Source organism: Tauraco erythrolophus, chromosome 1 (genome assembly GCF_009769465.1).
Source record: "Tauraco erythrolophus isolate bTauEry1 chromosome 1, bTauEry1.pri, whole genome shotgun sequence".
Classification (NCBI taxonomy): domain Eukaryota; kingdom Metazoa; phylum Chordata; class Aves; order Musophagiformes; family Musophagidae; genus Tauraco; species Tauraco erythrolophus.
Window position 1 is genome coordinate 57528103 of NC_141465.1, and position 25048 is coordinate 57553150.

The 25048-nt window shown below is 39.0% G+C and overlaps 1 protein-coding gene across 1 annotated transcript in view; it reads left to right on the forward strand.

Annotated features, from left to right (window-relative positions):
* The first annotated feature begins 6447 nt into the window (after window positions 1–6447).
* PRKX (protein kinase cAMP-dependent X-linked catalytic subunit) overlaps window positions 6448–25048 on the forward strand; it is a 57012-nt gene continuing 38411 nt past the window's right edge. Inside the window, exon 1 of the mRNA XM_086609593.1 lies at window positions 6448–6628. Coding sequence (XP_086465719.1) covers window positions 6448–6628 — 181 coding nt within the window. The remainder of the gene's footprint in view (window positions 6629–25048) is intronic.

A 25048-nucleotide genomic window follows, 5' to 3' on the forward strand; every position in this document is an offset into this window, starting at 1 on the left:
AGTTTGAAAATCATATATAAATTTTATTTTATACATAAGAGTACAAAAATGAATTCTAGGAAATCTAAAATCTGTTTCTTCACCTTCAGTAGTGATCAGACTGTAAGAGTATCAGCAGAAATATTTTGAAGGCTTTTCTATCTTCTTTAGCTCATGTTTCTATAAAGATATTAACAGATAGTGAAAGATAAAAGTATAAATCAGGCAAGCTTGTAATGGCAAAATGGTAAGTTTGCCATTACAGAATGAATTTAGAGAATTTAAAGTATTTTAATTAAATTAAATGAATGAATTACAGAATACCAGAGAACAGATTAAGAAAAGAATATATTACTTCGCAGCAGAAGAAATCAATTCCATTCCATTTTTCTATCATGCATGCAAGCATTTTGCTTTCAAAAAATAAGCAGCAAGACTTGCTAACATTTGCCCATGAATATAAATATTTGTAACATCTTTGCATAGTATCTGTAAAACTTTGGGGACTGCAGTGTCATCTTCATTTTAGAGACAAACTGCAAAGATTTGTAGAGATTTGCCTAAACTTGGAGTAAGTAAGGGTGAGGCTTTGTTTAGCTGATTTTCAGTGCCCCAGAAGCAGGAGAGACAATTCCAGCCTCTTGCCTGGAGATAACTTGGGTAAAATCTACGTATTTCCTGATACAGATAGGCATATACCTCCAGAATACAAGAAATCCTGATAATCTAAATGAGGTGCCCATCTCTTTCCTCTGGTTTTATGGCCAGCCTGAATGCTACTGTGAAGTGATTTATTTGTCCAGAGCGCTGAATGAAGATCTATTTAAAAACCATTCATGGGAAACACTAACCTCAGCTGCAGACATGTTACATCCATGGAATATTCAAAGTGATGATTTTTTTCTTTCAAGGGACAATAGGAGGGACAGCAAAGGCATAAGCAAGAGAATGTGAAGGACAAAGCTGAACCACCTTGATGGAAACGCAGCCTGCCTCAGAATTCCCCAAACTGAGTGATTAGGGCACTGAACGCCCTAAAATCTTGTTCTTGGCAATGCTTTGGGGAACTGATCCGGCTAAAAGCCCTAGCAACTTTATTTTATAAATCAGTCCCTGAACCAACTCCTGAACCGGCTCACCAGGGAGCTGCCTGAATGTCAAATGCAAAAGCAAAGGCGTGGGTGGGACTACTGATGTGAGAGCGGGAGGAGGACGACAGAATCGTGGCAGCCTGGATTTGGATCAGCTCAAAATGAACTGCACCTTTCTAAGCCTGAAGCCCGCGTGAATTGTGGCAGAGGGAAAATCTGACACTAAATCAATGAAGACTCGATGGCCTCCTAAGCCTGGTAGCTTTCTCACTTAGATGCCTGTGACTAAAGGAAGATTTTAGCTGTGTCTTTTTCCCGGTGCAAGTCCTTAATCTTGGATATGAAGACACCAACATGAAAACCAATAGAAATTCAAAAAATGCTAAACTGAAAGATTCATTCTGTTCATGCATTAGATGTGTGTGCCTTAAAAAACACTTCATATGCAATTACACTTTAAAAGTCTAACTCTTCTAAATATAGGGGGAAAATATGGTTTGGCACAGAAATGTTACAGTTACATGTAAAGGACAACTCCTTGATGAGATGACTTGGTTCTCTGAGGTTGGTAGCAACAGCTGTGTTTTACTAATCTGTTTGACTACTCTAAATGCTATAAAGCTCACACAATGCACGTCTTGCTACAAAAAAATAATTGATAAAGCTCATACCAATTAATCATTTATAGAATTCATGGTTTTACAGTAATCTTTGCAGAACCTTGATAAAATTTGTAAAAACACCACAGCTACATATCACAAATTGTATAAATGTATTTGATTTCTACAACTTTTGCAGCATTCCACAGAGCAATGAACCAAACACCTCATCTCATGAGCACAGTAAAAAAAGTGTGAAATAGGAATGCACAATATGGGAGAGTATGTCCTGCAGTTGTCTCCGGTAACTTCAAGGAAGGAGTCTGGAATGAGAACTCCTTTCATACATTTAAGATCAAAAATGCTGGATATTCCATTTGCTGAATGACTGCTATAACAACAGCATGCTATCCTGAGTATTCAAAATGAGATGTGATAGTATGAATATATGTAACTCATTCTTTAGGGAAGAGAAGGAACAAAAAGATGTCTCAGTGCTTCGCTATTCTATTCCGTCTTCCAACTGAAGAAAATACCACCATGTCTTTGAAGAACCCATCCGGCACATTGGTATTTCAGTTTCTCCTGTTAGATAACACAGCGCTCCTCCAACTTTTTTTTTCTAAAAAGGTGGCCGCGACTCTATTTTGTGAGGGGAGCAGTTTTGCATATACGAGAGAGAGGCTTCCAGAATGCTTAACAGAACAAGTTCCTCAGCAAACGTAGGCAAAGCAACATCTTGTTTCCAGATCTCAATCTAGTTTTGGCAGAAGCTAGGCACAAACTTGCTCAGACTGGGCAGAAGTCTAGACACCCTAGTAACAGCATTTCCATGTTTGAATTGGGTAAGTCGATGCACTTCCGAAGCGAGGCATCAACTCGGCAACACTCGACAGAATGATGGTTTTGGAAGCAGGCATCTATGTTATATCTCAGTCCTCAAACTCTCATTTGGATTCAGCCACTATACTCATAATCATTAAAAGGCTTTTTAAAAAAACATTAAACATAATCATATTAAAATACAAGTGTGGCAGTTGCTTTATGAACGTGTAGATACATCCGCATGATGTGTGATTGTTCATTATACAAACGGCCTTATTTCCATACTATGAAGGAACTACTTCAGATGGGTGGAACAATTTCCCCCTTTCCGTGTCACAGGCAGGGATTTCTTGCAGGAAAGGGTGCTTGTTTACTTCATGGAACTTGCCTGATCATGAGCTTCTTTAGCAAAACAAAACAAATGAAAAACACATACCAGTACTAATTATCTTTACTAGTGATTCTTCCTCCTCAGAGCAGTCCCACATTTTTAGACACTGCACATAATGTGACAAAAGGAGAACACACAGAGCTTTTTACTAGTAATAACCACACCGAAGGACTTCTCCACTTCCTCCCTACAGGTTTGAACAGGTTCTCGAGCAAACTTGTAGTATTTTTACTATGACGGTGATGGTAAAGATATGCTTTAACAAGATTTGTAAGGAAAATTACATATTTGCAGGGAAGAAAATAGCATGCTTTCAAGTAGACAAACGCAAACCTGCTCAGACCACAGGAGACACTCTTTTGTCTGCAGTCATGGAGACATTTAAATGACTGATTACTTTCTCAGGGAATCAAAAGACTGAGAGTTAGGTGCTTAAATCATGTTCCATTTGTATTATGTATCACGACGTCTCCTCGAAATGACAGAGAAATGATCTCTTATATCGATTCATAGATTGTCAGGTAGAAAGTTTGTAACCCTTTCCACTAGGTTAAAACTGTTAAACAAAGGTTTCCTGGGGGAAATAAAAAACCTACAAAAAAACAGAAAGGAAGGAATGAGAGGTAGGTTAGTAGTAATTCAGCACCCAAAGAATCACTGAACTACCGGTGTGGCTGTACGTGCAGCGAATTGAAGTCTGGCAAATGCACATACATGAAAGGCAGCCTGGAGAAACAAAACTAGCAGCTAGGACTCTTTTGGCCTCTCAAAATTCTGAGCTTTCAAAGGAATCTAAGTACACTGAACACTTTTTCCAGCTGAAATGGAAGGAAAAAGCCCTCACCTAAAATCATCAGTATTTAGGAAACAGTTTATTTAAACTACTCTTCTCTAGATATGTTTTTAAACTAAATCTCTTTTAGTAAGAGATACTAAGTTCCACATCCACTATTGCAACCCAGTGGTCAGCTCTACTTCCACATGCAATTTATGAAGTTATGAGTTTTGATTCTCAATTTCATTGTATTTAGAAAGAACAGCCTTTTCTTTCCCTGAAATACTGTGAATAATAATCAGTACCATCAAGATAAACTCTAAGTAGGTTATACAGAGGTGGTAAAGCACACTAATAATATGTTGACATTCTAAATATAAACATTGCAATTATATTGCTGCAACTACAACTAGCAAATGCTTTGGATGCCAATCTAGCAAGGTAGGAAGCTAACTTTAATCACAAGAAAAGAGACACTGCATTGAATGGAGCTAATCCTGTGCTTATGAACCTTGCTGAATCACAGCCTTTTTGAACGTGTGCTGTCATATAGGCCACTGATTGTTGAAGTATGGCAGCAGGAGGCTCTTTAAAGAAGTTTTAAGTTCCTGAATGCAAGTAATTTAATCACTAAGTAAAGTTCATAGCATAAATAGAAATATTGGTTGAAGGTAATCAATGCCTTCTGTCCTTTTTAACATTTAAGCAGTGAATGATTTCTCAGTTTTTATTAACAAAAATGGTTTCAGGAAGACATATTGATTTTCTTGAATTGACTGAAGTTAAGGTACCCTCTCTTGAAAATGTCGATCATAATTAGCTTACCTCTTAGTACCTCTTAGTACCTCTTTCTTAAAAATCATCTTAATTTGCAATTATTTGGCTAAAAACAAATTTACATTTTTATATACGCTCAGATTTCTCAATGTATGAATGTGTATTTTCCAAACTGTTACCTTAAACAAAATCTTCTGTTCTTGTTAAGACAGGTTTATTGGCTTGCCCGTCTTTTGATCAAACAGCAACTAAATTTACAGCCTGCCAGAACATTTACGATTTGCGATTTAAGGAACCTGCAAAATATTCGATTCAAGGCATGAGTCACAATATTTTTTTGTATACAATGTACAAAAAATAATACAATAGGAAATCAAGTAAAGGAGTAAAGCAAAATAAAGTGCAAAACTTGCATTCTGAAAAGTACCCAAACGAAATTTGAAATTTTGTAGCAAAAGTGATGTCATCCTCCTTGACTGGTGATTCTTTTCATAGGCAGACAGGAAGCAGAGATGACCTAGCATTTTCCCAAATTAGTCATAACCCTTCATGTCAACAAGCTAAAAGATAAAAATACATGTTACATTCTCTGGGTATCGTGACTGTAAATGAGACTGAAAGGATCTCTTAAAATTCAGGAAAGATATACAGAAATTTGTAATTCTTATCTATAATTTAGATATTTACACTCATTTTTTGTATACATACACATAATTATTTCTCATCATTATTGAACCTGCTCCACACAGGAACTAGTAGGCCTTATACCCCCATGTTTTCACATTTAATAAAATGCAGATACAAAATGCCACCTGTGCGACACGATTTACACATCAGCTTTACAGATACCCTTTCAACTGGAGCACAGAGTAAGAGCTCTGAACTGTGCGAAACTGGGCCGGAAAAAGGCATGGAAAAAATTAGGATATCCTTCGCAATTTTGACAGGAACGCTTCTCAGTGACTTGGCTCCCACACCGATTTTCCCTGTCTTGCAGCATAACCGTCGACAGCGCCTCGGCCGCCGCGGAAGGAGCCGTGCCCGGTGGTACCCGACCGGCTGCGGCTGCCACAGGAGGTGCCGCCTCCGCTCTGCCCGGCGCACCGGCCGCCAGCCCCGGCCGCCGAGGTTTTCGCAGGCTCGAGCAGGGAGCACGGAGGGGCTGTGGCTGTTGCAATACCCACGTCTGCTTGAAAACAGTGAGCGGAATAACGCCTGAGAAGCCCTTGGAAACGGGCGGGCGAGGGGCACTGACTAACCCCGGAGCAGCCGAGTTCCTCCAACACGCGCTCCCAGGCGCGGGGAATTACCGAGTCTCCCCAGAGCTGTCAGTGTGACGCCAGGTGGGCGAGGAAGCCGCTTTGAATGGGCTCCATCAGTCATTTCTTTAACTTTCCGTGGGGAGCGGGCGGGACCTTGCCCCGTCCCCCGGCGGCCGCGGCACCGGCGGAGCGCGGGGGCAGCCGCCGCTGATCCCCGCCACCCGCCGCCGCATCAGCGCCGCGTTGCCGCTGAGGCGGGACGCGGGGGTGGGGAAGGACGAGCTGAGGGCACCGGCGTTACCAGACATCCCCGGGCTGCGCCCGCGGCTGTGGGGAAACCCGAGCTGCGCGCTCCCGCCGTGCAGCGGGGACGCGCTTCTACCCCCGCCCCGCCCCGGCGGGACCGTGCCGCAGCGGCAGGAAGGCAAGCCCCGCCCCTCCGCCCCGCGTGCGGCGCGGCTCGGCTCGGCACAGCTCGGCCCGGCCGGGCGCACCCTCGCCATTGTCTGCGCGGCGGTCCCTGCTGTGCGAGTGGCGGGCGGCGCGGCGGCTGGCCGCGATGCTGAAGGGCTCCGCGCCCCCTCAGAGGCGGCAGCGGGAACGGGCTCCGGCCCCGGAGAGCAGCCACCCCGCCTGCTGAAGACTGAAACTTTGCGTCCCCGCCGCTCCCTCTCCTCCCCCTGCCCCTCGCCGGACCGGCTCGCCCTTCTCCATGCGCTGAGCGGCCGCGGGGCGCCCGCTCGGCCCCATGGATGCCTTCAGCGCCGCCAAGGCCAAAATGGGGGCGAAGAGCGGCGGCGAAGCGGCGGCGGGGCTGGCCGTGCCTCAGCCCGCCGCGCCGGTCCCCAGCCCCGCCGGCCCCGACTCGCCCGCCGCGCCCGAGCCCGCCGCCTACAAGCTGGAGGACCTGGAGACCCTGGCCACCGTGGGTGAGTGCGGGAAGGGGTGAGGCGGCGGGACCGGGGAGGAACAAAGGAGCTGCCCAGGTGACTGACTGCCTGCAGCCGTGCTCGGCGGGAGGAGGGCGGGCAGCCCGGCGAGGGAGCCCAGCGCCGCCCGCCCTGCTCCCGCCGGCGCGGCCCCGGAGGTACCCCATCGGCCGGCAGCCCCCTTCCCTTCTCCAGTGGCCTCCTCTTTTTTTTTTTTTTTTTCGGGGACGTCGTCCTGTTCCTCCTCTCATTTCTTTCTCCGCCGCGCCCCAGAGCCGCGGCGGCTGGGCGTTGCGGGCCCGCTCCGAGGCGGCGGGGTTGTACCGCCGGCCGTTTAACGGCCGGCAGGTGCCGTTGGGGGCGATCTCCACCCCGTCTCCTCCTCACACAGCCGCGGCGCTGGGGAGGGGGCCGCCGGGTGGTGTGTTAAAGGCTGCTCGGCGCCTCAGGGCTGCCGGCGGTGGCTGTACGGCGCTGGGGAAGGCGCGCTGCAGCCTTCGCGTAGTTCGGGAGCGGAGCTTGGAGTCTGCGGGCGGCCGCTGGCGTTGCCCGCCCCTGGCGCGCTTCCGTGCGGGAGCGCTGACGAGCCCCGTGCGGGCGGTGTCCTCGTCTTTGGCTGCGAGATCGCGGTTTTGATCTGCAGCTGGACGAGCCCGTGACCGGGTCCGGCCTGTCTGCGAGGCGAGGACGGTCACTGCCGAAACCTAAAGACCTTTGGGTGTAAAACCTGATTTATCTGGTTTAACTTCATTTACCCGCATCATGATAAAAACCGCCTCATTTAAATGTAGCTGTCAGGCTAGCGATCAAACAGTTAACTGAATACAGCTGAGTATGTTTCAAAAACCCAGCACGCTGTCGCCCTGAATATTGATGCAAAGATGCTTTGCGTGTGTAGAATTCTGGTAGAAGGCAAGGTTACATCTCCTATCTACCACGCTTACCTGCCTGTAATCAGTGGCATTGCAGAGTAAATGCATGTGTTTAATAAATTGGCATTTCAGACATCAGTGATGATGTTCATTGTGTTCATTCCACTGTATCTGTGCACTGTGTTTGAATGTACGTATGTATAGTTACCTACGTTTTTGCACTTGCAGGCTTGTATGTCCAACTATATGGAAGTTTATTCTTTTTTATTTTCCCCTTTATAGGACTATGAAATGATTTGGGATAGATTTATTCTCATAAATGCTGTAAATGGTAATTTCCTCTAAGCTTCCTTCAGCTAAAAAGGTGTGATTTAAACCCTTTGTTAGAGAAGTTGATGGTTTTGGTAGATCTTTGAAAATGGAGTTGGGAAGGCCTGAGAATGTTACGATTGGTGAAGATCACCTTATCTTCTCTTGCAGTGCATTGTTTTTTGAGATAATTTTTGCAATTTGAAATATGAACAGACATTGTATTGAGAAATTAATTGATATTATTAAGAGACTGCTTATAAGGTTTGTGATGCTTTTTTTTCCACCAGAAGTGGTTGATCTTGTTTGTTGCATCATAACTAGTTGCTGTGGGTACAGTTGTCATCACATAGGATTGTGACTTCAAGTGAAGCATAGGCTGCAGAAAAATAGTAAGTTTTAAAGAAAGGCATAGTAATTGCAGAAATGTTCCTGAGGCCAGTGAAGAAATGTGGAAATAATCCTAGTGTCAGTTTTAAACAGCGTATCTTTTTAGAGTGTTCTTTAAGGCGCTTCTTACAGAGATTAAGGAGGACGAAAGTTGTGATTCCACAAGGTATAAAAAGGTACTTTAAAAAAGTGAGACTGCTTGTTATGAAGACACAGAGAAGGGAATAGAATGTAAAAGAACCAGATAGGGCAGTATCAAGGCACTGACAGAATACTTAAACAGTCTCCCTTCCTTCTCAGTCTTCCCGAGCTTGATCTTTTTTCTTTTTTCAAATAGCTCTGAGAAGATGACCGTCCTTTGCATCTCTTATGAACTGTGGCGTTGGTTGTTTAGTAGGGAGAAGGAAGATAAAGCCTAAAAGTTGAAGGGTATAAAAATGTGCACAGATAAACGCATAAGGCCTTACCTTGTCAAGGAAGCTGAGCTGGCTTATTGTAAGTCGGTTTTTAAAATGAATTTATGACATGCCTGTGCGCTTCAGTAGTACGACGTGAGGAGGGAAGGGATCTAGCTCCTGACCAGGAAGCAGTACAGCAGCCTCAAAGTGATACTGAAACTGAACACATTTGTACCTGCCTCCAAGTGGCAGAGTTTCTAAAAGATGCAGTGCCCTGCTAGTGTGTCTGTAGTGTGTCTGAGATCTGAGCCAAGAACTCTGCGTGAGGTTGGTCTGCTCCATAGGCACCTACTAGCGTGCCATTTTGCCTTCGGAGTTAAACGGGCAGCAATTGAAATCAGTGCAGAATATTGTGGAATACAATATAGATGCGTAGTTTAGCTTGAAAAAGCTCATTTTTGCTTGGCTCAAACCTTTTTTTAATTAAGTTAGTCAAGTACAGTTTATGTTTATGTCATGTGTACTTAAAGAGTGTATCTACAGGGGTTTTTTTTAGCAGTGGTTTAAGTCAGTATTACCCTATCAACTGTTTTGATCTCCCTGCACAAATAGATGAGATTAATATATTGTCATCAATTTCACTACAGCAGTTTAGAGTCATCTGCAGTTTGATTGCTGTGATAAGAATAACCATTTTCTTTCTGCTCATGTTCTCCAAAGCTATGTGCTCTGTCTGAAATATTTGGAGACGTTTGTGGAGGGGAAGGAGATACTCAGAAATTAGAGGACAGGAAGTTCCAGTATCTTCTCTGCTAGAACCATTGTTCCTTATAGATGTACCCAGGCATAGAATCAGTATGGCCTCGGAAACGATCAGCTTGAGAAAGTGGCCAAATAGAGAGAGGTGAGCTCCATGCTCTTACAGCTGTTTATGGGTAGTACTTAAAGTAACAAAATGACAGTGTCTGTGACATTGTGGTCATCCCTGACTTTAGGCACCTTCTCTTGGAGGATGGAATAAAGTTCATGTAAAAATAAAAAAAAAAATTGGAAGCAGTACCTGCCTTGAATATAATAGCTACTGTTCTAAATATCCTTCATAGTCTAAGAGTCTAGAATCTATCTTTCTAAAATCTGTTAACCCGACCACCATAATGCAGGCTGGATTGGACGTGGTGTCTGTGATTTCTGTTGGACACTGTGCCTGGTTTAGCAAAGAATTCACCGTGAGGGAAGAAAGATCAAAAGGGGAGAACAGTTTAGCATAATGATTGGGAGGACGTTTATCTCCCTCAAATACTCCTGGACTCGGCCTTTGTTTTGGTGTCTGTGGACCCTTTGGCATTGTGAGCAGAGACTAGAGTACAGGTATGGTTTTGGGGGAAGTGCCCTAATACTTGTCAATAAAGTGAAGTTACAGGTTGAGGAGGGCACAAGAGTAGGGTGCATACTGGTTTCTGGCACTAAGAGAGGTTGAACAGGATGAATATTTCTTTAAGGGTACCTCCTGAGAGGTTGAAGATGTGGGTTTGAACCTTTGAGGTGTATATTTTTTTTTTAACTAGTCCACTTAAATGAAAGGTGAGTGCTCTTGCTCTGGAGCTATTGAAGGTGCCTGGTTGTCCACTTCTGATTTTGAATTAATTTTCATTTCAAAGGAGGTTGAAATACAAGTGTTTATTCAGCACGCTCAAAAACTGTTCCTCAGACCAGGCTGAAATATCCTGTAAATCTCAGTTGAATTTATATACTTGGCTGTGCCAAGACTGAGGTAGTTCTGTGCCGCACAGAAGCAAAAATTTATATGCCATGACCACCACGTTAACTGAAATTTAACTGCTGAAAGTTCATCGCCCACCAGTGCTTATCTGAACCCATTTCAAACTTTTTGTTGATTGGGTTGGTGGAAGAGAGAGACTATAAATGCTAGTGGTATAGTTTCTGAATCGTCCTTGGGTTTAGTGAGGTTTTAGTAAGCATTTAACAAGAGCAACCTTCCTATTCCAGTAGCCAGAGCAGCTGCAGTTGGCCACCTGACGTATATCCTGAAATGGACATACTAAATTCTTAATTATGCCATAATGAAGAATTAATTCAAGTAAACTAGAATAATAAGTACAAGAAAACAGAAGATACTTCTTCACTTTTGAGTAGGTGAAGTTAGGACAACAAAAGTTATGTTCCTGAATGAAATGTGTGGTAGTAGGGAAGTGGGAAGGAAGAGAATTCTAGAAGGAGAAAGATGACAAACTTATCCTTGCCCTCTCTCCTGTGAGATCTGTTTCTTGCCCTTTTTTCCAAGTGTGATGAATTGCATACAGGCTTTATAAATGTAAAGTGAGTTTTGTAAATATGTCCAATTGATTGAAATATTTTAATAATAGTGTTTTCATGTGAAGAGATTGTTTTAAACAACTGTTCCCATGAAGTGATTTACACTAAGCAAATGCAGAATAAAAAATTGGGCAAACCGGTATTTTAATTTTTACGAGCCTGGGAAAACTTTTAAAAGTACACGGGGAAAATGAGGTGCAACGCGTTTTTAAATACTTAATTTCACTACTTAAGCACACAAAACATGCTAGCCAAATATATTTCAAATGGCATTATATCAGCAAGACAGTGGGTACAGAACCGTAACGTGTGCTGTAAGAAGGAATCTGCTCCTACATAGGATGTTATTTTCTCTGTGTATAGTCAAAGTAGAAAATTCTGCACCAGAATAGCTACGTTCTTCTTTACTAGCAAAGAGCACTGGTGGATTTTTTTGTGGGTTGTTTTTTTTTTTTTTTTTTCTTACCAAGTGTTATTTTTGGTTTCACTACCAAGGTCCTCACCTATTGAAAATATTTTATCTAGGGGACTTGTGAGCATTTTTTTTCCTGTTTTGACACCTTTTCTTGATACTGAAATGATAAATAATATTCCAGTATTTTACTTGGCAGTGTCCTTAAATACCACAAATTTTGAAAGAAAACATGGTCTGAATGTTGTGACTGTAATGGTGACCTGAATTCACCATTACACTTGTACATCTCTGAGACTTTAGTCATAAAGCTACGTGACTTGGATTTTATTTTCACTCTCTGTGGAATGTCTTGCTTGCTTCTTTTTTTCCTCCCACAAGATCATACTTGTCCCGAAATAAATCCTTCGTATTGTTACAGCTGATGCTCTAGAGAGAAAATGACCAGGTGTGACTCAGCTTTCTTCTCTTGCTTTTCCTGTTATCCGCTGCTGAGGTGAGTTTCAGTAGCATAATGTTTATTGTGGAGTAGACAGCAACAGGTCTTTTCCCATAAGGTTCTTGTTCTCATTAGGCTGGAAAAAATGGATTGAAAGAAATAGTCTCTGTTATCTTTTGAAAAGGTCAGAAAAGTGAGAGTGTATGGAAGAAGTCTGAACATGTGAAAACTGAAAGTTCGCATTTCTGCTTTTCTATCTTCAGTGTTGAAAATTGGTCTTGAGGTAAATGACTAGTGTTTGCCTGTCACCTGTTTCTTTTGCCTTAATCTTATTTGGATATCTAACTCATTGTGGAAAGAAATCCAGCATTCTCTCTCTGATGTGAACTTGATGGTATGTTATAGAATGGACTTTGATGCTCAAATATACTTCTTAAAGATAAATAATTTAAGTCCTATAAATAGCCCAGAGATGCCCAAAAGTGCCTGTTGCAATGCAAATAATGGAATAATCTGTAACCCAATTAGTACTACTATTTCAGAAATAAGAAGCAGGCAAAACTCCTCTCCCACAAAATCAAAAGCACCTGACACCACATCTTCCTCCTGCCAAGTTTACGCTTAAATAAAAGTAATGTTTCAGGTGAAGATACTGTTGAAAAATTATTTCATCAAGTGTTGTATGTCAGCCAAAACTGAAAAGATAGAAAACCTGAAGAGAAGTAGAGATTTGAATTGTGGGTTGTTTTTTTTTTCTTCTTCTTCAAAGGGAGGAAGTACCAACTTGACATGCTGGTGGTTGGCAGCATGTAGGCTCTTAGGGCCTGACTCACATTTTCTGTTTAGGTTCCTGAGTTTGCATGTCTGGACTATTTGTAGTGGACAGGGAGAGCAGCCTTTTGGAGATGAATGTCTTGGTATTTTGGCTTTTATATCATGAAAACTTAGGGGGATGAATCCCAGACCAAAGTGCATTTAATCCTGGTTTGATCCACTTTTAAGGGTGATAGGCCATATATAAATATTAGAAGAAAGAAAAGGTGGTGGAGTTTATGTATGGCTTTTGTGTATACAGCTATGAAGAGTGAATTCTTGTGAAGTAAAAGATGGGATCTTTGTGTTTACTTTCAAGGGCTTGTCTGGGCATAAGCTATTCTTAACCAAATTAGTTTAGGTTAAACAATACAGTTCCCTTACTGTTGCTACTTAACAGTGTAAAACATCTTCAACCTTAGCTTGTACTACTAGTGAGTAATTTAACACAATGTATTTACTTGGGAAAGCATCCTCCCATTTATACACGGTTTTGGAGGTTTCTTAGCAGCTTCAAAGATGTAAAATTTTGTGAAGTGTAGTGTGTTGGTGTGTACCTGGGATATTCAGGTGATAGGGAAGAGCACTTCCCAAAATTAAACTGTATTTCTTTTTTTCCCATAGGAAAAATGAATGTACAAATGTGTCCTTTTTTAAAAAAAAAAAAAATTAGGGAGGAGGAAGGTACATGCAACAACATTCTTCTAACCACTGTTTGCACTTCACATTAGAGTAGTGGTTCAATTCTTATTTGAAATACGTATTGCTTTATTATTGTTATTATTATTCTTTTTTAATACTGAAGATGGATCAGAAATTTTCCCTTCGTACAGCTTCTTTGTTATAGAGTAAACTTAAGAGTGCTAAGAAATTCACCTGGGAGACAGGTGACTAAATTGTGAAAGTAGTCAACAAAACGTTATATTTCTCATTTGAAGAGAATGAGAAAATATTCAAAACCCATATATGTCAATCTTACTATTATATTTCTGTGGATAATTGTAGTCTTGCTTTGTTAATTTTGGTATAAAGAAGTGTTCAAATTTTTGCCCTTTGTATTATGTTTACCATTTTAATTTGGGTAAATAATATATTTTAAGGGCATTGAATAATTTCAGCTGTGATGGTAGGACTGTGAGTTCACAAATTAAAGACTGAGGGGTTTCAGGCGACAGTGTTGGAAAAGATGTTACCTCTGAAGCAGTGAGCGATGCTTGATTTCTTCTAAAAGTTTAGAGGGACAGTGTATAAAATAGATACAGTGTTTCTGTGAGCATTTTTGCACTGAACTCATTGATAATCTAAAAAAAATATATTCTGAGAATAGTACAGATTTATCATTTTGGAAAGCTTCTTTGAACTTCTTCTACTTTGACGAGTGTTCTGAAAATATTAAAATAACAATCTCTTTACAAGGATTAATTTAAGCTTTTGTTTTTACACAGTTTAAGGGCCACGGTCTTATTGAACTCTAAATTTTGTGGTTTTAAAATTCAGTTTAAGCAACCTCACTGTTTTGTGTCAATACTAAAGCTCTTTCACTGAAAGGCCAAAAGATGACTGGAGCAGGGAAAATAGTGTTGAAACTGTAAGTCCTGTCATATTAGAAGTATTCATAATGTGGTGTTCTGGACATATCTATGTTGTAGAATATACAAGTACAGTTCTCCTTTTTAGACAAACCTGCTAAAGTGTTTGTGCTTTTGGGTTAGTAAAATAAGCTTGCCTGAGATGCTGTGTAATGCTCATGCTGAAGGATTTTTATTAATATCTATACCTATTTTAAGGTAGTTTGAAGATGTTTGCATTGCGGAGTTGCTTTTCAAATGTGTGGATACTCAAATTTTCTTTTGGTGAATTCTGACAGCTGCCCTGTCCAGTCTTAAATGATGGTGATCTGTGGTATTTGTTCATGAAAACTTTCCACTCGGCTGCCCTCTTTCTTCACTTTTGTCCCAGCTTGGAGCAGTTGATAGCTGGTCTATTAATTGATTGACAGTAACTTTTGTGTAAATGTGTTGTCATTTTTCTCCAGAGCATCAGTTGATCTTCTTCAATATGCTTCACCTCAGACGAATTGCTAGTGTACATACTTTATTTATTTATAACTGAAACACATTGAAATTAATGTTTTATGGAAGCATTGTTTCCATGTGACTGAACTGCATGATATAACATTTCTGTATAATACCAATGGTGATGGAATGTTAGACTTGTCTGTTGGGTCGATCTGGTCAGTGGAACCATTCCCCAAGTCTTGCTTTGACAACCCTGAACTTAGTCTGTTGGGAGCAGGGAAGTCCACCTTAATTTGACCTACATTATAGTGAAGTAAATCTGAACTGCGCCCTTCAGGCAATTTAAATACTTTGTGAAGTATCTGGGTTTCTAGTCTTGTGACTCTTTATTTGTTGAGGAATGTTTATTTAATACCAAAGTTAAGTAGGTTGGTTATATGGCTTTATTTGGTTTGCAATGTATTTCATATCCCTTATGCCAGCAAGTTATGGTGTCTAAAACAGACTAATTTTTATGTAAAATCTTCCTTCCTCTTGTTTTGTTTTTGGGTGTTCAGTTTGAATATCACCTACAGCTTTTTTTATTGGATTATAAATTTTATATTTTATATATGCATATATATTTAAATGTATATAAACTCATAAAACATAAGTTCTACAATTCTGCAGCTTGATGTAGGAAGAATGAGAATATAGAAAACTTCTCATTACCTTTCAGGATATATAAAACTTCTTAATTGGCTGTCCCTTGCACTTAGCAGATCTTTGTTTCTACAAACTATTCATACAGTATATACAGCATGTGGTATTTTTTTTTTAACTAGGATATCTTTGACTTCATTACAGGATTGATTCTGAGCTAATTTTTCATGAAAGGTCACATATCTGGCATTTGTTAATTTGATTCTACCATGTAATTTGCAAGAATTCAGGTGTAAAGATTTGTATTTTGTATTTATTGGAGTACTTGGGAAAGGCAACTCAAGGCAGAAGAGCTATATAAACTATTATTAGCAGTTTTAACCTGTAACTCAGGTGTGCATTTGGTTTTTTTTGTGTATGTTTGGCATTGTCTTATGCATACTTTTAAAAAGTACTAAATTTATCAATGCAGTGCATTATTTTGCCTAGAAAATGCGACTATGTAATCTGTGACATTGTCCAATACAAAAGGAAAGGATGTGGAGGTGCCAAGATTCGGGATTTTTTTTTTTTTTCATGATTCTTGCAAAGAAGGTAATGGTTTGTTACCAAAATCATATAAAGTGACCATTTAAGCTGCCCACTATGCAGTATGTTTTTATGGATTTTGGTATGGATCTTAATTAAAATGTAGCTTCTTACACAGCATTCTTGACATCTGCTTAAGGGTTGTTCTGTTTGTAGTGGGAAATATGGGGACTCTGAGCAATCTGAAACATTTACAGTAATGACACTGCCATTATTGTTGAAGGTGCAGGGAGCTCTCTGGATTAAAGCACAATGTCTAGTTAGTATTACTTTTTGTACCTCTCAGGTGTTGCCCCAGTCAGTAAATTAAATGCTCTAGAATTGTTTAGGTAGATGTGAAGAGAGCTATCCTTCCATAGACTCTTCAGAAACCGGCTGAACTGGGTGTAAATTTTTGCTTTGCTGATCTACTAATTAGGATGCACTATAATAGCTATATGGATGGCAAATATAAAAAATAAGAGGCTGGGAGCTGACTGTGCTTATGTGAAACTTCTGGGTGCTATAATAGCAGACGACTCTAGCCACCTGCCCTAAAACTGATGACACGCTTCAAGCCTCAGACCTCTTCCCCCTAGCTTGCTATTGGCTTCTTACAGCTCCACGGGTGCAGGAGATGATAGCCTGCACAGTTTTAACTTTCATGGCCTGCCAAAAATAACTTCAGAGTATGCATTGTAAAATTTTAGTTCGTTTTCAGGAAGATTAGTGGGTAGCTCCTTGTCTGTCCTTGGAGAGTGAACAATGAGGACAGCTGCTGGTCAGTCTGTTTCTAAACTGGGATTCTTCTCTCTCTCATCAAAATGTTTCAGGTTGCATGTCAGTATGCTGAAATTGTGTTCTGAGGCCGCTAAACTCTCCCTGACTTTTATGACTTTCAAAGGCCTGTGAAGAGTTCTGCAGTATGTCTTTATCTAACCCACCCGGTTGTCACACTTAGAAGTGCTGGGTGCAGACGTTCTTGCATTGTTCTTCCTTCTTTTTGAGTGACTGTCATGGTTTGATCCACTTAAAATAAATTCACGTTAGCAACCATATATGCAGAAATTACTCATTCATTAATATATTTGGAAATAATGTCATTTGGGATATCATACATTTAAAAATATTTCTAAAAATTTCCTAGTATTGCAACAATTCAAATTATTCTGTTTAAAAGCTTTCTTCATCTCTTCTAGTAATTTCATAGTGAGTAGCAGTGATCCCTTGCATCTGTTCATGGAAAATTTTCCTTGATTAAAAATTGGGTTTGTGACTTTTTTTTTCACAGCTAGAAAAGGCAGCTGGGAAGATGCTGTGAGAAAGACAGTGTGTCTTACAATACAGAACCATTAGAAGGAAAACAAAGTAACTGAGAAGAGATTTGGAAAGAATCTGAAAGAAAGGACTCTCACCAGAGTTAATGCAAAATATTTTTTTAAAAGACATATTTCTCCTGGGGAAAGAAAAAAAAGGTGGTTGCTAAAGTTAATTTTTGTATCTCATTTGTATACATTTCATCTTTCATTGGTTAAAAGGTAGAAACAAATTGAGGCACATCCATTCCTGATGCTGTAAAGCCTATGAAAACTCTCTCTTTTAACTATTAAAATAAACTATATCCTTTGTTCTAAATGTCTAAGTAAAGAGAGTTTCTAGAATTATCTCAACTCTTTTTGCCTGCAGTACTTACTGTAATTGAAAAGATTTATTTTGGTGGAAGGGGAGATGATCTTTTTGCTGCTTTTGATGTTAGATAGGGCTAAATTTTTCACTGCTTCTACTGCACTGTTGGTTGTGGGCTACGCAGAGTACAGCTTTGCTGGCTTGGTCTGAGATCATCATTCTGGGAAAACAATGCTCTGGAAGTCTGTGATACGGCAATTTGAGTGGGTCGTGCATTTTCTGAAGTAACTATTTGAGATCTGAAATCTGAAGGATATTTTTGGAATGATACCTTTCCTTCCCCACCTCCCCCCCCCCCCCCCCCCAAAAAAAAAAAAAAAAAAAAAAGAAAAAAAAAGAAAAAAGTGTAACATGATTTAGTTTTGTGAGAACAACTTGAGCATAAGATGTGGCTACGGTGTAATTCCATCAGTATTCAACCTGACTGACATCAGAGGCAGACTGAGAAAAAGAATTTCAAAATCCTGTTTAGTGAGGATTTTTAATATTCTTTTAACGTGAAATATGTACGAATTATACTCTACTGCAGGTGATGTTACTTATCAGTGAATTCTTTAGCTGTTGAGAAGAGTCTGCAATACATAATAGCAAATAGAGAAGCAACATTGTGAAATGGGGAAACAAGGAATACGACTGGCTTGGTGGCTAATTAGCCAGTCTCTCAGCAATCTTTTTTTTTTTTTTTTTCCTCACAGGTCTGCAGGTAAACCCATCTAATTTAAAACTAAAGCTGGAGTTGGTTGCATAGTTATTGATTTCATAGCTTAGAGTATGCCTGTTTCACATGGCTTTTAAGAGTTTCCTGGGAGTGTACCTTGGTGATAAAAGCCTGCAATATAAATAATTTTGTCTTTGAATCTTGGTCTTAAATGTTCAGTGAAATGCTTTGACGCTATATATTTGAAGACGTGAGTTCACACCTCTGTGTTAATTTTAAATATTCTTTTTGAATTTTACTGGCTTTTTTGCATGGTTACTGTTTGTATTTTAACAAAGAGGATTGCTAGTAAAATGGGGACTGCCAAAGTGGATGAATAGTCAGAGAAGGCTGGCAGGCAGTAACGGAGATGAATGTGTAGGTGAGGCTATCCCTTTGGTTCCGAATGTTGGAATTCCTCCTTAAAGGTGTTGGAAAAGTAGGATAAGGGGATTTAATGCTGTTTTGAGACACTTCCATTTTGTTTAGATTCGTGTATTCTCGATATTGTTTCTTTTCAGAGCAAAACGAGTAGAACAGAGTGAAAGTCTGTCTGGGAGCATGGTTGGGTGTTCTAAATGATGGTATGTGAAGAAACAAGTGTTGGAAGTGCTTGGTTGGTAGGTATATCTGAACTTGTAGTTGTTGCTAGTTAATGCCGAGTGTGCGATGTCAGTGACTTTATGTTGCTGCTTCATCTGGAACTAAGGCAGCTATGGATTCACTGATATCCTAAAGTTGGGCACTCTTGCGTGAAATATTGCCGGTTTATCTCCTGTAATAAAATACGTTGATAAACCTCTCTCTAATCTTCACGTGTTTTGGCATTTAGAATATTAGCAGGAGATAAAAGTTCTCTAGCTGGCGATTGGATGTAACAGCTAGGGAGAGATTCAGAACTCCAGATACTCCCAGACTAGTTGTGATTTCTAGCCTAAATGACTTTCGTTTTTGATAGAGATGTTAAGAGCTGCATTGTTTGAGAACAAATACATCTTTGTTGCTTGGTCTCCCTTTCTTCTCTAGAATATGATTCTTGAAATAAAATTAAACAATGATTGTAGTAAGGGGAGGGGGGAGAGGGGAGAAACAACCTAGAAATTGCTAGGACATTTGCGAGAGGGAGCGCAGAGAGAAGGAAAAAAGCCATACTGTTTGGTTACTTTGATTTGGAGATCCTTCCATAGCCAAGTTGGTTTATAAGGTTTTATAAGCAAGACCAATCTTTTTTGGTGAAAGCAATTGAATAATTTACCATAAAGTACAGTCACCTCTAAAAAGAGTTTTGCATGTCGTACACAGACCTCATTTTAAAGACTGAGGAACTTGTTAAACTTGACTTGTCTAAAAAGGGCAGTACAGTGAAAACAGGTGCTTAGGGACTCTTTTAAACATTGATGGTATTTAACTTGTGTACTGGCAAATCCTGTTAAGGATGACATTTAACTTTTAAGTCAAGAAGTAAGATATTTGTATTAGTAATTGGCACAGCTTTCTTCTGGTACCTCCTGAGGAGGTATATTTTGGATAGTGCAATGCTGATTTTCTTTTCCATCAGTGATATAGGAGGACGACTTATGTATGGAATAATAATTTCATCAGTCTCTGTCCCGTCTTCTGAGACTGTTACTTGTTCCTAGGAAACATGCAAGCATCTGAAACAAACTGCATTTCACTTGATAGAACAGTAAATGTCTGACATGCCTAATAATTTTTCTTGTTTGGCATGTTACATCTCTCTTCAGCTCAGAGGTATGCCTTTTATCTTTGCGGCTGAAAACTTAAGGTGCTTCAGCTTCTGTAAAAAGTGTTAATGGATGATAAACTAATAACCATTAGATACCAGTAACTTTCAGTTACAACTGATTTGAGTTATATATGAACTGATGACCTGGCCCAGATAGATTGGTTTTGTGTTCATTTCTGATCCTTATATCTGGCTCTGCCTTGTAATTCTAGCACGTTTGTGCTTGTGCGCTATTTCTTTGAGAGTAAGTCCTGAATTATAAATTATGTTGAAATATTTATTCTTCAAAATGAATAATTTAAAATACATTTCTGTGGAAAGGTGTGCTATGTCCACTATAATAGTGAGTGAAGCTCTTAGTAAGCAATGATGCCACAATTTTGGAGAAAGAGTCTCTACAAGGGCATGTCAAGTACTCTTTATTTATGAACTATAGCTCATGAATTCAATTAGCTGTAATTTAATCTATCGAATCAAGGTGATGTTGGATTTGCTATTCATTACTCTCTTTACTGCAGACTGTGATCTTGTTTTTAAATATATCAGACTAAGTTCACATACATAATTCTCAGATTTTATGGAGTGAGAGAATGGGAAAGAGTAGAAGTGAGAAGCAACTATGGCAGTAAATAAACCTGTGATTGAGTAAATGGGTGTATGTGTCTCTGTATAGCCATATATCTTCGTATATGGGTTATGTTGCTAAGAAATTTCATGCATGATGAAGACATACATCGGATAGCAGAGTGAAATAACTGAAAATCTAAAAGGAAATATTGATTCTTATGAAAAAAGAGAACTTGGTTTTATTTTCAAGGTTTGAGTATTATTGACTAACTGCTTTTGGTGATTGGAAAGTGGGAACACTGGGGACATAAAAAGGAATCTCTGCGGCTGACAAGCTCTTAACTGTAACTGTGATATGATTGGTTGGAAATTGTGTTTTCTATTAGCAATGTCTATCTACTAGTCTTCCCTATTATTACTACGGTATAATGTACTTGATATTCTTTATGACCATACAGAGCATTATGAGGTAAGATCCAGGAAGTAGCTCCTCATGGTCTGTGGAACAGAGTGATTGATAAATCTCTTAATGCTGAGAATTGGTTTCTCTGCAGTATTCTAAATACACCATATATAAAAGTTAAACTCTTGTGAGTAGAGGTTTTTGAGGAAGGATGTAACAGGTAACACTGATCATGGACTGATCAGTATTAGAGCTCAAGGATCTGATCTCCTGATGCTTTTGACTGTCATAGATAATGGAAAAGGGAATTTTGTTTTCTTTTCTTTTTAAAGCTTTGTTTCCTATTTGAGGCATTCTTTACATTAACCAGTCCACTTAGGATGGAGAGTTGTCCATCTGTATTGTCCAAACACTCATCCTGAAATGCAGTTTTTAGTGTCTCAATAGACTTTTCTTGAGTACACGTATTAAGCAATTTTCCGCTGTATTACTTGGCGCTTAGTCACCATCAGGTCAGTGGGTGAATCCAGTGAGTTTTTAGGTTGAGATTCTGCAATTTGAAGAGTCTTGAACACTGGGTCACTAGTAAGGACGAGATTTTTATTAGCCCAAACTCGATATGTGTGAAGAGTTGTGTGATCTTTTCTTCTCAATGCATTTAAAAACTGAACTAAATTTATTTGACAGTGTTTGAAGTGCTTTCAGATTTTATGGCAGCTTCTTAGGTCTTATGGAAAGATTTATGTAGGGTACGTGCTCATATATGTGCTTACTGTTTTCCTTCTTGGATGTATATGGATTTTTGTCTCTAGTGTTGTTCAAATCCTACAACATGAGGATGAGGTGACCTTTTTTTTTATTTTAATGAAGCCAGTCCTTGAATTGACAGATGATATTTAAGAAAGACCTACTCGTAAGCAGTTTAGAAATCATAGATTTGAACAAAATTGCCATTAGAAATGACACTCTAGATCTGTGTTTTGAAAGTTTACCTACAGTTTAAAGAAGCATATACTGTGCCGTTAATGGGACTTAGTAGTGTTCTGCAATACAGGTTTTGGTTTTCTTAGACTTAAGCCTTCTCACACTACACATATTGTTTTATATTCAATAAGTTGGTCATTCTATAAAACTAGTTATCAAATAGTATAAGATGGGTTTGAAGTCACTTACCTGCATTTTGATACAAACATTCCAAGAAGTAACGAGCTTAGTTCTTCTCTAGTGTGTATATTAGCCCGGAAATTTAGGAGTGGATTGGTTAAGTGTGGTTAAGTGTGAATTAAGGTAAGCTAAATTGTGCTCACCTGTCCAAACAAAGCATCCTTTCAGGAATCTTGAAAAAATGTGTGATTGAAGCATGTGTACTGTAGGATATTTTATTTCCCTGTGTTATTGGTGTTTAATTTGTAACCTTATCCTTCTCTTTGCTCTTCACGTGACTGTATGAAGGATTCCTGGTTTCATGTTGTGATTCATGAATAATTTCAAATCTGATAAATTCTTTATTATACACATATGTTTACTCTTTATATATTTTTGTTCAGGAGCATTGAAAATGAGATTTATTTCCATAACCTTGTATGCCAGTCTTGCTTTTGGATGAGGAAAAAATTACTCTTTAGGGAGTTCATCTATATCTTAGCTTGTTCGTGACATACTGCATCTTCCCACCTGTGTTTTCACATGTATGAAATTAGCAAACTAGATTTAATGCAAATGGCATTAAAATAAATATTGTACCTTTAGATAATTTTATACTTTTTCTTTTTAAAAAAACCCCACCAAACAAATAACTGTACAGAAACAATGTCCAGCACAACAATGCCATCTGGTATCAGCCAAAAAGTCTATCCCTACTGTTGCAAAATTAATCATATTATTATGATGTGTCATAGTCTCCAAAACTTACTTTAGTATTGACTGTAGTGACCTATTCACCTCTTGATTTTCTTGTAGAGTTTGTTTCTTCAAAACACTTTGAAAATTGAGGTTGTTTCTTGAAAAGAATTTATTTGTGGGTTGTATGAGTGTACTCTTTCATAAGTTCTCAAATGTTCGCATCCTGGTTCATCTTTGTCGATTTAAATATCGATGATGTACAACCTTCTACTTAGAATATTCTTCGTTGGCTTGGATGCGTTTCTTGAGTGTGATATTCAGAGGTATAATATTGGAGAGACTGGATCCCAGTTTGTAGAAGAGAGGGACAGGAAAGTGTGTATATAAAACTAAAAAGAGTGGTTGGCTTCTAACTGTGGAAACTTGGTAGAGTGGCTTTTCTTTCCTATTAAGAAGCTGCATAGTAAAAATAGAAAAACCTAATCTACCTATTCTGTGTTTCAATTCAGCCTACTACGTGACTGAAGTTAGAAAACAGAGCAGAATTTTAATCAAGTTTAACCTTAACGTTTCTGCATTATAGAGGAAAAAACAGTGCAATGGTCCATACAGTGTTGAATAGCATGAAAATTTGAAGACCACAGTCCTTTTCTGTTGGAGTATTTGTTTATATGAAACGTAATTGTTAAATTAACATTGGCATGACTTCAGTAACATTAGGTATTAATACTAAGAATATTTTCAGTCTTTACTTCTATTAGTATCAACACAATGCCTGGGGCATGGTAGAAATTTTCTTCTGAAATATTTAATTGATATTTGAGAGACTGGGATTTTGAAACTTAATATTTGTGTTAGTGCATTTGTTCCAGTTCTGTATCTGATATAACTTTGTTTGGATATTCTAGACTTACATCCTCTTTCTCACATAATAGCTCTTTATGTGAAGAATATTATGCCCATTCTAGTGCCAAACAACAGTGATACAATCTCTTTTCCTTCGACAATGTTACACTATTTTATTTTATTTTTTTTATATGGTATAGTATGATAGAATTTGGAAAGGTAATGAACACGTGAAGTAAATTCTAGATACGTAATGCATCTCAACTCTGTAGTCTCTCAGGAATATCAGTTGATACTGTCTTATGAATATAAACAAAGCCTTTCCTTTGAGGAATACTGTGTTCCACTGGTGAATTCTCCATGTATTAACCCTTAACCAAAAATAAATCCATTTGCAGTGCTAGTTCCAGATTGAAATTGTGTTTTAGGAAAAGATTCTTGCTGGCTTGTAGCTTGATTTTGCTTTGTAAAACTTAAATTACAGAACACACAATACAGGGTCTCAGTGGCCCAGCACACTGTTCATAGCTTATAGATGCAAAGAAATTATTTGAGTCTTTTGGGAAGGTATTCATTTTGCTGTAGTTACAACACTGAGTTCTTTGTGCTTATTATAATAAAATCTTTAGTACTCAGTACAGCCCATTCAAAACAAAGATCAAACTAAATAAAATTTTCAGAAAACTATTTGCATCAGAAATCATCTTCTCTTTTTGTCTGCATAACAGCTCCAGTGTAATGTAAACATAACAATAGTTTTTAAGTACCTTCTGTGACTCTCTTGTGCTGTATAAACTTGAATAACATATGTAAAATTACAGATTGTGTGCAAGCTTGCAAATTGGATGTGGTTTGAGCTGTGATTATTTGTAAGAACTGTATACCTTCTTGTCTGAAATGTCTGTTTATTAACTATATCATTATTTAAAAAAAATACCAGATGAATGAGCTGACTTTTTTAATAGCACATTCATGATATTGTGCCAGTCAGTTTTATTTGCTTCACACTGCTGAAGGTTATAAAATTGTATCGGTATCATTTGGCCTAGTTTTGGTGACATGTATGGGGAATTTAATGAGTTGCTAACAATCATTTTTTTAAACCTCACAAATGTATACTTCCTTACACAAATTAGTATATTCTGTGTCAATAATTTCCATGTCATGTAATCACACACACACACACGTATCAGACTGGATAACTTTGAGCTTGTTTTCCTCTGTCTGAATTTAGACCTATGCCGTGTAAATGACTGTCAAACCTGTATGTGTAGAATCACTTTATAATCAGCAGAGGGAAATAGGTACTTCTGGGTTCATAAATCGGATGTGTAAAACTGCCCAACTGAATATAGAAGTGCCTTTATTGTCCTTTGAGTTGGGAAGGATTCCACCTGGCTGGTCCAAAGATAAGCTATGTAATTACATGAGGTAGTTC